At 38.5% G+C, this 15,515-nt stretch overlaps 1 protein-coding gene across 5 annotated transcripts in view; it reads right to left on the minus strand.

The window, feature by feature from the left end:
* Positions 1–15,515, minus strand: part of GCN2 (protein kinase family protein) — a 225,217-nt gene that overhangs the window by 195,970 nt on the left and 13,732 nt on the right. For all 5 annotated transcript variants that reach the window (XM_089999605.1, XM_089999602.1, XM_089999603.1 and 2 more), the window contains 6 exons: positions 11,368–11,493; positions 11,131–11,262; positions 10,957–11,040; positions 10,756–10,860; positions 10,548–10,659; positions 4,561–4,678 (listed from right to left, as the gene is read on the minus strand). In XM_089999605.1, the coding sequence (XP_089855731.1) occupies positions 4,561–4,678; positions 10,548–10,659; positions 10,756–10,860; positions 10,957–11,040; positions 11,131–11,262; positions 11,368–11,493 (677 nt within the window). The remainder of the gene's footprint in view (positions 1–4,560; positions 4,679–10,547; positions 10,660–10,755; positions 10,861–10,956; positions 11,041–11,130; positions 11,263–11,367; positions 11,494–15,515) is intronic.

A 15,515-nucleotide genomic window follows, 5' to 3' on the forward strand; every position in this document is an offset into this window, starting at 1 on the left:
ATACTATCTAGTTATTGTTGATGATTTCTCTAAGTTGTCATGGGTGTTTTTAATAAAGGAACGATCTGAAGTTCCAAGTATTAACAAATCCTTAATTCTTGAAATAAAAACTCAGTTTGAATCTATTGTCAAGATTGTTCGCACAGATAATGCTCTTGAGTTTAAATCAAAAGTTTTGTTACAATTTTACCAAGATCATGGCATTCAACCTCAAACTTCCTGTGCCTATTCATCTCAACAAAATGGGGTGGCTGAGCAAAAACATCGGCACCTGCTTGATGTTGCCCAGACCATTATGATTCAATCTAATGTTCCTGCGTTATACTGGAGTGATGCGATTACCACTGCTTGTTATCTGATCAACCGCATGCCTTCATCTTCTGTGGGTGATCAAATTCCATTATATATCCTAAAACCTAATGCCCCACTCTTCTCTTTCTCGCCCAAAATATTTGGATGTGTTTGTTTTCTACACAAACTTGGTCCTGACCGTGATAAACTAGCTGCTCAAGCTACAAAATGCATATTTATAGGTTATCCCAAAAATCAAAAGGGATATCGATGTTATGATCCTATTTCTCGTCGAGAGTATGTCAGTACGGATGTATCTTTCTTGGAATCCACTCCATATTACTCTAGTATCGGTTCCCCGCTGCAGGTTGATCCAACTGAGTCTTTTCCATTACCTATACCTCGTTTTCCTTTCGAATTCGTGCCCTCAGTACCGAATCAAACTTCATCCTCTTCCAGATTTAATAATCCTCCATTGGTATATGTGCGTAGAGGTCCACCTCTGCAAGTGCCTTCATCTTCTTTTTCCCCTGAGGTAAATTCTACTGACAATAGTGATCTTCATGATGATGATAATAGGCCTATTGCTCTACGAAAAGGGACACGACAATGTACCTTATATCCCATATCTCATTTTGTCTCCGATGCCAGAATTGGAAATCAGATGAAGTCTTTTATTTCAGCCTTATCTGCTGAAACTATTCCTCTGAACTATCAGCAGGCAGAGCTTGATAATCGCTGGAAGCTGGCTATGCAAGAAGAAATGGATGCTTTAATATCTCAGCATACATGGGATCTAGTTGATTCCCCCGCAGATGCTGACATTGTAGTATGTAAATGGGTATATACAATAAAGTACAAATCTGATGGTTCTATTGAAATGTACAAGGCCAGATTAGTAGCCAAAGGGTATACTCAGACATATGGTATTGATTTCTTTGAAACCTTTTCTCCTGTTGCATGGATGGGTACCATTCGTCTTGTTCTCTCAGTAGCTGTTCAGCATGGTTGGAGCTTGTACCAATTAGATGTGAAAAATGCATTTCTATATGGGGATTTATCTGAGACCGTTTACTTGCAACAACTTCCAGGATTCGAGGTTGAGGGGGAGTGTCAGAAGGTGTGTAGATTGAGAAAGGCAATTTATAGCTTGAAACAAAGTCCCCGTGCATGGTTTCAAAAGTTGTTTGAAGTGATGTCACGCTTTGGCTTTAATAGGTCAGTAGCAGATCATACACTATTTATAAAGAAAACTAGCTCTGACATAGTTGTTATGGTGGTATATGTGGATGACATCATTCTTACAGGAGATGATGTGAAAGCTATTGAAGCCACAAAGGCTCATCTTCAAAAACACTTTGTTACAAAAAACCTTGGCTCACTCAGGTATTTCCTAGGTATAGAAGTTGCAAGGAGCCGTGAAGGGATGGTTTTGTCTCAACGGAAGTATGTTCTTGACTTATTAAAGGAAACGGGAATGTTGAGAGCTAAACCAGCAAATATTCCCATGGACCATAAAGTTCAGTTGTTTGAAGAAGTGTCAAAACCGGTTGATAGCAAAAGTTATCGCTCCCTAGTAGGGAAGCTATTATATGTAACTGTGACCAGGCCGGATATTGCTTTAGCAGTAAGCAAAGTTAGCCAGTTTATGGACAAACCAACTGAGGTACACTGGAATGCAGCCATAATGATTCTCAGATATCTAAAATCTTCTCCTGGAAAGGGGTTATTGTTCAGGAAAGGTGGAACTCTGGAGATAGTGGCCTATTCTGATGCTGACTATGCAGGATCTGTAGTGGATAGAAAATTTACCACATGATTCTGTGTGTTTCTGGGAGACAACTTGATTTCTTGGAGAAGTAAGAAACAAAATGTGGTTTCTAGGTCGAGTGCAGAATCAGAATATCGGGCTATGGCCCAAACAGCTGTTGAATTGATGTGGGTTCGTACTGTTCTTCATGATCTTCAGGTGAAGGTTTCCTCTCCCATGACCATGATGTGCGATAACAAAGCTGCAACATATATAGCGAACAATCCTGTATTTCATGAGAGCACAAAGCACATTGAGGTTGATTGCCACTATGTAAGGGATATGGTTCAAGCTGGTCATATCACTACCAAATATCTAAAGTCGGAAGACCAAGTTGCAGATATGTTCATAATAAATTATTTTTTATTAGTTTATCATGGATGATTACTTGTTTTCAAACATACCATAAAAATTGATCATGTACTTTTAAAAGTACACTGCTTTTAAGGGTGTTTTAGTTTTTTAAATCAGTTGAATATAGCTAACATTAAATTTAACTAGTTTACCGTTAGATAAATTCATATATATATATATATATAGGGTGCTTTTATTGCGGTATTATACCACCATAACTTATAATGGTACATGCTTGATTTACATAGATCTACTCTCTAAAAGCAAAATATAACCTTTTAATCATGTTTAGCATGTTCTATTTGCAGTTTTCATGCATTAAAACTGACTCCAACATGATGTTTTATAGCCTTTTAAACTATCTATATCTTCATAAATTGTGAGCTGTTGATTTTGTATCATTTAAGAAGTCAAATTTTGTGTTGTATTAGACATAATAAAGCCTCCTAACATAATAAATAAACCATGTTAAACACATCTAAATGGTTAGAGCTAATATTTGGTGGCCATATCCATACAAACAAGAGTGTGCACCACCACATGGTATCATGGTCCAGAACCACCATACAATTTTGTCATATATATATATATATATATATATATTGGTAATGATAAGGTGCTCCCGGAGTACCTACTCCCAACTAATAGAAGCTTTAGATTTTCAAATTTCTTAAACTTTTTTTGTTGATCAGACCCTATAGATATAATCTATAAGCATTATTTAGTAGAAAACAAGTTTGGATCATGTGATTATAGCATACATGTATGTTTTTTAAGACCTTTAAAAATCAATGCCTCACAATGTATCAAAATTTCATGACTTAAAAAATCCTATTTTTATGTCCAAAAAACATGATCCAAAGCATGGTTCCTATCAAATAAACTATGTTCAGTACATTCATAAGGTTTAATTGAGAAGATACAACCTACAACCATGATTTCTAGTATGTAGGAGTAGGTGCATCTCTCTCTCTCTCTCTCTCTCTCTCTCTCTCTCTCTCTCTCTCTGTAATGAGTAGCTCCCATATAGTTTATGTCCGAGAATATCCGAAACATCTCTAGGAAATATATTTGCATGCAATTTTTGCTTAACCCAAACCTGTAGACGTGTTCAGTATTGCACATACATTAAAAACTATGCTTTGAATTGTTATGATTTAATGCGAGAACTTGACTTTTATTTAATCAAGTTTTTGGTACAATATGAGCCACTGATTTTCAATGCTTTAAAAGCACATCTAAAAATGAAAAATGCATAATCTAATACATGATTTCTACTGAGTAAACTATAGATAACATATTTATAGGTTTGGATTAAGCAAAAAACACATGCAACTATGTTTTCTAAAGTATCTAGGATGGTCTAGCACATAACTCTCTCTCTCTCTCTCTCTCTCTCTCTCTCTCTCTCTCTCTCTCTCATAACTATCTAGAAGCCTCTCTCTCTCTCTCTCTCTCTCTCTCTCTCTCTCTCTCTCTCTCTCTCTCTCTCTCTCTCACACACACACACACACATATATATATATAGAGAGAGAGAGAGAAGGGTGTATCTTTGAACACCCTTAAGGGTGAACACCAACGGAAGTGCCTGTGTGGTTGATCGCATGCACGATCAACAGCATGAACTAGTTGTCAAAAAAATTGACCTTTGGCAGCAGTTATGATGGCTGCTAAAGGTTGTTTTTGTGCATTCGTGGTGCTGCACAAGCACGCATCTGCTTGTTCTCCTGATTATTTTTTTTTCTTGAAGATATGCTGGATCCTGTGTGTTTGTATGTGTTTGTGTGTGTTTTTTGAAATGTGTATGTTTGTATGTATGTATGTATGTATTATTATTATATACCTTAAAATCTTCCCCTACAAAGGGAAGTTCGCCGTCCAGCATTTATAGTACTATCTTCCTTGCTATCTATGACTGAGACTTCTATATGTCAAGAATGATTGATTCTTTATGCTTTCGTCCATGCTAATGCCATGATTCTCAAGATAAAGGGAGTAGCCATCTTTAGATTAAAGTGATCATAGTAAAGAGACTAATCAGTCTAGTTCTGAATATGTTCCCTACGAAGTGAGGTCATAAGGTGGCCAAACAGATAACTGTTTACCTCAAGATTTTGTCATTAACAGATGGCGTTTTATCATTAAGACAAATTCTTTTTACAGCATATTGGCGACCATCTAACTTATTTCTGCAGAGTACAACATGACCAAAACCACCATGACCTGCAAAGACATTAAAATCCCTTGTAAGAAAAACAAATGGGTAGCTTGTTTAAAGTTTTATGGTCCTAAGAAACTAATGGAACAAACAGGTGGATGACATCAAATTGAATAAAGAAACATAACAAGGAGAAGCAGGTTGTACTAATGACACAAGAGATCCACCAGACATGATTGGGCACATGGATTCTAGCAGATACAAAATCATCAAGGAAATTATTGGCAATCAATAGATGCTGCTGAAACATTTAATTCAAGTTCGTCCATATAGATTCTAATTCAGGTTTTTTTTTGCTGAAGCAGAAGTATTTGTGGTGACAAGGAGTCACCATGTATAATTATAAAGCATACACAGTATATTACATCCTAGGGATTCAACGCCCAGCTTCCATGCGAAAGTATAAAAACTAGTCCATGATGAAACAGACCCAGTACACTTTCTCTCAGCACATAAAAAGGCATCACTTCTAATTCTTTCATGAAGGACCCTAATATTCGAAAACCCTTCCCAGAACATTCTATTGTTCATTTTTTGACAGTTGAACTTTTAAGGGCATAAACACATTTGTGTTATTGGTTTGATATCCTGCCATATATATACTGTTAAAATGTATATATATATATAGAGAGAGAGAGAGAGAGAGTCACTAGAATATGAGAACTGAAATATAAGAACTAGAACATGAGAACTAGAAATATGGGCATTTTCAACACTTTTTTTGCAAATCCAACCATGTGGATGTGCTTCGCATGGTGAAATTGCTAATCAACTATTGGATCATGTATTTTCGACGAAAAAATGTGATTTTTGAATGCTTGAATATTTATGAAGATTATGAGCCATTGATTTTAAAGCCTTAAAAAAGTCTTGTTTATGCATCAAAATGGGATGATGCAAGAGAGGGTTCTTATAAAACCAAGCATATAGATCACAGCCATAGGTTAGATTCAAGAGAAAAGAACAAAAAAATCATGAAAATTGTGGTTCACTTCACACATTGGTCCTCATATTTTCAGTTCTCATATTCTAGTAATTATATATATATGCAGTTTTGTAATTTGTCATGTCCACCAAGGGCATTTTTGTCTTTTTACCCCCTTGTAATTTGAAGGGTCCACTAGGGACTGTTTTGTCTTTTTTATTTTTTTTATTTTATTTTTTAATATTGTTTGACCAAGGGCCATATGGTCATTAACCATAGAGTCATTGGGACTCTTCCCAACGGTCATAAATATGACCGTTGGGGAGCTCCCAACCACTCTATGGGAGCCCCCACCTTGGTCCTTTTGTTGTATAAATAGGGGTCTAAGTCACAGAGACTCGGCAAACTGGGTGCCGCACCCAGGTCGACGTGACACGGGTGCGTATGCGGCACCCGGTGCGGGTCATTTGTGTCCATTTTTTGAACCCAAAAAAAAAATGCTCCCAAGTTTGCCTCCTGTCACCGCCACCCGAATGGGCAAAGAGAGGGGAAAAGAATGAAGAGGGGAGGTTCTCAGCACCTCCCTCCCTGGCAAACCCAGAGCCACACCGACCTGAGAACAGGAGGGTCGAGGGAGAAGGAGAAGAGAGAAGAAGACTCGAGGGAAGGGGGGTTTACCTGAAAAGGCCGCAAAGGGCGCTGAAGTCGCTGGCGAAGAGGGTGGCCGCAGAAGGGGGGGCGGCTGTCGAAAAAACGTCGTGAGAGAGAAAGAGAAACGAGCGGTGGGGCTCGTCGGGGTTCCGGTGACTGAGGGAGCTCGAGAGGGAGGGGAAGGAGAGGGTAACAAAGAGAGGGAGAGGGACGAGCGCAGGAAGGCCCGGCTATCGATCGGTGCTCCGGCGAGCCGACGGCCGGCAGCTGGAGGTCGGACGGGAGGAGAGACCAGGGCAGGCGACGGAGGTGGGAAGGGTTTTCTTGAGTGAGAAATCCCTAACCCCTCTGTTGCTTTATAAAAGTACGGGGGTGGGGTATCCAGTCTGGGTCGGGTCCAGACCCGACCCGACCCAGGTCCGACCCAAAAAAATTTTTTTAAGATCCTGGGTTTTACAGGGGTAGGTTTTTCTGAAACATCACGATCACCTGGATTTATTTTTTCTGAAACCCTCTCCACCCCCTCCTTTTATCTCACTGAACCCCCCTCCTCTCTTGCCGAGAGGCGCGGGGTTGGTTACGCCTGCTGTAACCGGCCCCTCCTCCCCCCTTCGATAAATGCAAGAATTGTGCCCTAGGCACGATTCTTGTTTCCCTTATTGCTTTATAAAACACGCACCGGGTCCGAACCCGTGACCCGCGATACCAAATCCAGTTTACAACTGGATCCGGGTCGCTTGTGAATGGCGGATGGGTTCGACCCCCTTTTATATCAGAAATTTTTATTTCATAGCTAATCCATGTGTGTAATTGTATCATCACTTGTGAATAACTTTTGAATGTTATGTTATAAAAGTATAGCAGGCTGCATGATGTGATGATATGCAGTATGATGTTATGATATGCAACATGATGTTATGATGTGCTATAAGACATGAAATGCATGCATGCACATGTGGATGCTCATGATGAACTTGTAGTTTAAAAGAAGCAATGTGATGCCATATGTGTACTAATAAGTCTAATATATTGATTGGCATGTGATGATAATGTGTTGTACGACATGAAAAACATGCATATACATAATATCACTCATGAACGAGCAAGGAGTTAAAAAGAACACATTGGGTACTAAAAGTACATCAAGTTATGAAAAGAATATACATGCACATATAACATAAACATACCTTAGAGCAGGAGGTGAGGGAAGTTACCCTGAAAGGGCCATGAAAGGTTGAATGATATACACTACATGTAATAAATACAATGACACCCTTAATAAAGAGGACCTAATAACTCATTCAGACTGTGACTTACCATAGAGAGAGTAGGTGGTACAAAACTTACCATAGAGAGGGTAGGCGCCTCACTTGGTCCCTAGTCCTCGGAGTTAGGAGGTCGGACTACCAATGTGTCCTAGGTGGTAGGTTCATGTATTCTGCAAAAGTTTATGATACATCATGTTTTTATGCTGCCACTTGTGAGATTTCTGTTTGTCACGGATGAGCCACAGTGGGACTGATTTGATGAAGCACTCGAGTTATTAAAATATATTGCATAATAAAACCTCTGAGTGGGCTCTCTGTCTCGATGTCGGGTCTTGTGAGTGCCCACAGGGATACATACAAGAGAGAAACTAAAATAAATGTTTTCGTTTTATTTTTTGTTTTTCTTTGATAAAAGGTTATTATTCTTGGTTGTCTTTTTCTCAAACTTAGATCTAGTGAGCAAATATACACTAGAGCTTGCGCACAAGTGGCCCCCTATTGCTTAGTTCGGTTAAAGCAATGCCATTGATAAGGCCTTGCATAAAAAAAAAATCAAGTATTTTTGGGTTAAAATTTGAGGGTGTTAAAAAATACAAAGCCACAAGGGCACACTCACAAGAGTTCACAATACCACACAAGATAGCACAAATATAAAAAATAATATTTTATTCACACTTAAAATGCTTAAGACAAGCATACCAAATACATGCGGAAGACCACATATAAATAGAGAAAGGAGGGAGCAAGAGCTTGGACTAGTCCAATAGCTAGTTGGGTTAGTCCCAACGGCTAGAATAGATTCAAATAAAAAATAAAAATAGAAAAATTCCCCTAATGGGCATGACCTATTACAAGAGAAAGAAAAGACAAAAATGCCCCTAATGGGCATGATCTATTACAAGGAGAATGAAAAATACATAGAAATCTAAAGAATTATATATATATATATATATATATATATATATATATCAAAACATATATACATTAATATATAATATATACATATACATTCAAATATATATAACTATACAAGTTAACATTGATAACTCCTTAAAAATCAAATTAAGTGTCAAAGCAAGTATCTTACACACTAATTTATACAAACTTACCAGCAACAAAAATTGGGTGAAATACATCCAGCTCATCGGCCCCTAGATCTTTAGAGACTAGGATGAGAGATGAACAAGTCAATTCTTTTAAAAGTTGGCAATATACATGGAACTCTTCTATGAATTGGACCTAATCACCTTTGCAAATATCCCAAAAGTGTTTGAAGGACTTTTTCCTCTTCGACTGAACCGTGTAGCTGACCTTTGCATTATTTAATGCCATGTTCTTGTTTTCAGTTCCCATGTTCTCCTTTTTTCCTCTGCATCTTCATCCTCTGTTGCAGTGTCATACTTTGGTTCAGTCACAGTTCCATCCATATATGATAGAAGTCCCTAGTATAACTCTTTCTCATAAAAGAAGCCAGTATGAGTAGTTTCCTCCGTTAGGCTTTACTGGAATTATTGCTCTATTCAGAGTATATTGGTTTATACACAGAACAATTCTGATACTAAAAGGAAGGGAAACCAGGAACTATTTAGAAAAATCCAGATAAACTGGAAATATCCAGAAAAAAAATGAGATAAATCTCGTAGAGTCTATCACTTTGTTGCAGTAGTTTTTTTTTCTAGCCTGAAAAATAACTGATTACACCATCAGAAATGAAGTACTTCAGAAGTGTTTTGCATCACCTACAAACTCCCAAATTCCCAAACTTTCCAGATGGAATTGGAAATCATTGAAAAATCTAGATGTCTTTGAGAAGACCTCCAAATGGCCCGGAAACAGACTCTAAAGTCACTATAAAACCAGCACTGATGAATGCAAATGGACCCAAAGGCAGTCTGCCCTTCAGATCTTCAGTGACTGCAACAACCAGCTTATCATTGAGCAGTACTCTTGACACTTGTATCACCCTTTTGTTACTAATTTCTGTTGGATCTTCCCGCAAACCTTCTTAGAGGGTTTGATTAGCCTTATACAAATAGCAGAAAAGCTTTAAGGTAAGGCACTGGCTCTGATGCCATTATGAACCCAAGAGTGGATAAAACTATTTTGATGTCACTCACAATAGTAAATTAATACTTACAATATGAAGAGCTTGTGTTCCCCAGATACAATAAATGATCACCCCAAAAAAAATACAAAGCATAACAATGGACAGTATTGATATGGCTAAATTTCCCTAATATAATTACAAAACTACCCCTTGACTATCATACACATATATATACAACTGCATATTTCCAGACTAAGTTCCCGTGTAAGTGTACATCTCCTAGGAAATATTCAGTTCTGCACAGCACAACTCTCCATTAATTGAACAGTGAGAAAATATGCTCAATATTTGAAGTCTAGATAACTGATTGCTCCTTAGGACACGACGAACAAATTATGTATTTGCCTATTTGCCGCCTTCTCTTCTTTCCAAATTTTTTTCCTTAGTTCCTACATGCTTTTGCTTTTTCTTGGACCATTTTTTCTTTCAGCTTTCGTCCAAATGAAAAGGCAATACAGGAAAAAATAAAACAAGTTCAATTAACTGTGTGATTATATACTGGTGAAAATCAATCCCAAACCTACTAAAGAAAACACTAACTTGAAAGCATATACTCAAAGTTGAGGGGGAAGGGGGTAGGGTCACTCAGTTTAATCCAGCTCGGGGAAGAGATTGCGATATATACAAATGGTATTTGGGCGATTGCAGCTCCTGAACCAACACAACGATTTGAGACAGCTCCAAAACTGTCACTGGCAAAGAACTGATCCATTTTCTCCCACTACTTACACAAAATCGTGATTGCAAATAACAAAAATACACTGAAATTAACAAACTGTATTGAGAAGCTCTTTCCTCTTTTAAGCCAACAAAAAACAGTTATCATTAAACATGCCAATGAAATGGTAAGAGAAGGGGGGGAAGAGCAAATGAGATTTCCCAAAAGATTGGCGCAACAAATAACAAATAACTTGAAAGCTTACCAAGTGCACGAATTTCTTCAAAATCATTCAGATAACGAGAAATAGGTGCTGAAGTGTCTTTTACATCAGGATCAGCACTAACATTCCAAAACTGAGATTTCATTGGACCATCCTAGATAACAGAACCAAAAGTAAAATGGATGATAGCACTACATAGAGGCTTATTAGCATTGACTAAGATAATGCTAAATGGAAACATGGAAATTACATGAGATTTCTCGCCGTTCATATGCCGATGAAAAACACGATTAAAAGCCTTGTCAAAGAGGAGTGACTTCTTGGTGGCCAAATCTTTTGCCCATTCAGGAAGAATCTGGCCCAAGTCAACAGTAAGCAACTTATAAAGGACCATGTAGGATCAAAATACAGTGCATAAGCTCAGTTCTAAGCAGTTAGACAGGTGACATACCCCTAAACTGAACAACTCCGAAGCAATTTCATGCAATGAATATGATGATCCTTTTGAAGAGCAGACAAGGCGCAGCAGGTGCACCTAATAAGCAAAAAGTATTACTCTCAGCAGGGAAAATGGAAAGGTAGATATAAAATGGCTACAAAAAGAAGATAATACACAAACAAATACCATGACCAGATCCTTCTCCACTGCCTTCGATTTTCGGTCATGTAGTTCTAAATGTGAAGAAGAATCCAAAAGTTCACCTTCCGAATCACAATCTTGATTTGTTTCTCTCCCCGTAAGAAAAAGCTTCTGCAACTGAAAAGAAGATAATACACCTAATAAGCAAAAATGTCACTCTCAGCAGGAAAAATGGAAATCTCAGTATCAAATGGCTACAAAAAGAAGATAATATACAAATACCATGTCCAGATCCTTTTCCACTGCCTGACATTTTTGGTCATGCAGTTCTAAATGTGAAAAAGAATCCAAAAGTTCACCTTCTGAATCACCATCTTGATTTGTTTCTCTCCCTGCAAGAAAAAGCTTCTGCAACAGAAAAGATCTAAGATATACATAGACTATCTTTAGGGAGAAAAATGAAAAGCTCTCTTGATGTATATATATATGGTAACCCCAGCAATCGGTTGGTTTGGATCATTAATCATACCACAAGTTGTAATCCATATAAAAAACAAAATCTGGTATGAAATTACAATATAAACTTTATGAATATCATAAATATTTCCATCAACATATACTCCTAACATGAATTACTGAGGAAACTCCAGTTTGAGACATATAGACCTCCACAAGTTTCTATTGTTTTAAAATGGAAATTCTGCAGGTATTTTGACCAACAAAAATTCAAATGCCTGTTCCTAAAGCAATTAAGAAATGGATCTGTAACACTTGTAACATGTGTCATTGAAGAATTATGAGATAATTTCAAGGCTGTTAAAACATACCCATAAGGCTTGTCTTCAGTTGCATTTGGATCCATTTGGATCCGTCCATTTGTAATTGGGGCTTGAGTCTTGTATTTGGATTTTACTTGCTTATACTAGGGTCGGTGTCCCATATGAAGGTAGTTAGGGTATATTTTGTTAGTATTTTGGGCATTTTAGTTATTTGTACTTGTTGATCACTTCTGAAGGAAGCTAGAGGTGGGATGGGTTTGTAAATAGGAGAGCTTGTACTCATTTTATATCTTTTGGCTAATGAACTTCTTGGAGAACTCTATTTGGAGATCTCTTGGCCTACTTTAGTGTTCTCTAGTATAGGATTTGGCTGTAACCTTGTGTTAGAGAGGCTGAAGACTTTAGATTCATCTAACAGCTACAGATATCCCTTCTGAAAGCCATTCTGTCTTAGCCATTCACTTAGATCCAATCCAGTTCCCTTCTTTTCCCTAATTTTCTCTTATCTTCCCTTCAATTTCTCACTCAAACCTATCTGTTAAGCCTAGCTGGCATCAACAGCCCAAAAGGTGGAAACCATTACATTATCATATCTGTCCATTAGTTGCAACTTAGACCTGTTACTCTTATACAAGTTACAAACACTTGATCAAAATGAGCAAGAACAATGTCATGACAAGCATATTCAATCTAGCATTCCTTTCCATAATATGCTACTGAAAAAGGAAAAAAGAATTATTATAGATCTTTGGCACACATTTAACTTGAGCCCTGACCCAAGGAAACTACCATTTAGTATCCTGGTAAGGGAAAAGGAATTATTTTGAAAGAAACACAGAAAACAATTCAAGCACGATTCTCTGACAACCTTATAAGAGAGTACCTTACTGATGGAGAGAAATTTTATGAAGGAAATCTGAGCATAGAAATGGATGAAAGAACACAGGATGAAGGGTCATGAATGAGAACTTGGTTCTGGTTAAATAGGGTAAATGGAAAGCAAAAAACCAAAGGGCCACAAAAGAAGGGAAGAAAATTTCTGTTTTTTAGTGAGAGGGAAGCTGGGGGATACGATTATTTAGAACAGGAATAATGTCATAAATCTTTGCTAAGAAAAAGTGTAAATAAGAATTATCAGACAAATGAAGGATTCCCTACAAGGAAACACATATAACATTATTTTGGATAACCCGGGATCAATATTATAGCAACATTAGGAGTAATTTGATCACCGATGCTGCAACATAAGACACACGGACACTTCATTTAGCATGTGTATCATGTGCCGACGCAACACGACACGCAGACACTTCATGGACACAGCCAAACTAGTTTCATACACAATGAACAATGTGTCATTTAACTTTGTCTATTTCCTTTCATGATCTTATTTCCTTATTTTGTATTCACCCAAGTTCTTTTTCTTTTAAAATCAAGTACTTGGAATTCGAGTTTCAACCTAGTTTCATTGTTTGATGTTCCTAGCTATAGTGATTTAAGATTGTTTTTTAATACACATACATACAACTATGTATGTGTACAGCTGTCTCCCCGTATCCTAATTTTTGAAAATTATTGTAACGCCCCAAAATTCCGAACTTGTAACTTTTAAGAAAAAATTGAAAGAGCCTTGAAATCCTCCTTCCTTTTTCAGAGTTTTTAAAATAGCAGTTCAGCAGAAAATGATATTTGAAATAACAAGCCGACGGACCTTGGGCGCATTACGGCGAACCTTCCGTTACACAACGGATTTGCATCTCCATACATGCATTGAAAACCATATAGATTAAAAATGAGGTTTTTGATCATTTAGAATTCATACAAAAGCGGAATTTCTTAAGGAAACCCTTATACAAAATTTACAAAAAGGGATGTGTTCAGGAGCAAAGAGCCCAAAGAAACAGTGGAATCTTGATGTCATCGCCTGTCGTTCTAACCTAATCATCACATGTACCCATAAAATGAGTTAGATTGATAAAAATCTGGTAGGTGCATAAGTATAACAATTTAGAAGAAAACTAACACATGCGTTGATCCATATGTGATATGCAATTTAAAAAGTAAAATGAACATGATAACTTTGTTTTGATATTAGTTGTCCTGAGGGTACGTAGAGGAGAAAACGTAGAAACGACTGAAACTGCCTGAAGGTTTGTTATTCTCTGTATTTTGATACTCCGGACAGCTAGTTGAGTCTGTTCCAAAGGAGATAGTCAGTGACCGAAAGAGAATTCCTCAGAGGCATTCGTGGCAAGGGATGCATCCAACTTCTGCAGAAGTTCATGGGGTCTATCATTGAGGATAATATTCGATAGCCCCATCCCCTAACTCCGATGACCGGAGACACCGAGTCAATTGCTACACGAGAAGCATAGTTGTTAACAACCTGTCCATCGGAGTTTTTGTATCATCTCATCATCTCTCCTGACGGAACCAAAGAGGCAAATGGGTACATCAGGTTGTATTTTAACTGACGACCCATTCTACATGCTCTGATCTTTCAAATCAACACGAGCATCTTGCCTGCGAAGTCGATTATCACCATTTATGTGATTTCCTTTTCATCATTGTGCATTTGCACGCACGTAGGCCACAGTCGAGCCAGGATCGGTTGGAACCCAACCAAGCCTGGCTCGGGTCCTGTGCAACGAGGGACAGAGGGGGCGTACTAAGTGGTCAGGTCGAGCCTGGTCGGGTCCCCATTCAGGACGGGATCGAGCCCAAGCTCGTTCCTCGAATTGAAAGAACAGGACTGGGCTCGGGTTAAACCGAGCCCAGCTCGGTATCTTACCTGAGGGCGTACGAGAAAGGGCAAGAGGGTCGGCGCCCTCCTGCTGACGTTAAATCAAAGAGGGATAGAGAGCAGGGAGGGGCAACGCCCCTCCACTGCCGTAACTGGAGAAGCAGAGAGGGGTGGCGGCCGTCCAATGTCGTAGCAGAGGAAACAGGGAGAAGAGAGGAAGCAGGGAGGGTACCTAGGGCGGCGTCTCCGATGAGCGAGAGGTGGGAGGAGAGAGGTGAGCGCAGGGGAGAGAGAGGTCATAGAAATGCCCTTCCACTGACAAATCTTGTTGTTGAGGAAATCTAGAAGAGTATAGGAAGGGAGGAAGAAGAGAACTCGTGAAGAGAACTCGTGCTTTCTGGGAAGCAGCCTTTCATTCATTCAATGGGTTACAGTAAACTTTAATGATATTAAATAGGGTTACAACCTTTTTACAAGGACGAAAATGCCCTATATAAGAAAAGTAAAATACAACATTCAATATTATAAAACTCGATATGGATATGGATCCAATAAGGGATCCAGATCCAATTCCATTCATATTCTAATAAGAGCGGGGCAGGGGAGTCGGCTGCTCCCGATGTGGGGCTCCAGCGAGAAGGTCGGAGGTTGGAGGTGTCGAGGGGGAGAGAGGCGGAAGAGAAAGAGAGAGCGAGAGCGAGGGCACAGGGGGGTTTCTCCTTTTTTCGTAAAGAGAAAACCCCCCTGCGGGGGTTTAAATAGCCCACGTCCCGTGTGGGTTGTGAACCGGATCCGGGTTGGATCCAACCTGGATATATATATATATATATATATGTTAAATCTTGGGTCTTACAGTTATCATATCATACATAGGGTATCCGCATTGTGTTGCATTCCCATATCTGTAT

The sequence above is a fragment of the Nuphar pumila genome, chromosome 3, assembly GCF_984573655.1.
Source record: "Nuphar pumila chromosome 3, dmNupPumi1.hap1.1, whole genome shotgun sequence".
NCBI lineage: Eukaryota > Viridiplantae > Streptophyta > Magnoliopsida > Nymphaeales > Nymphaeaceae > Nuphar > Nuphar pumila.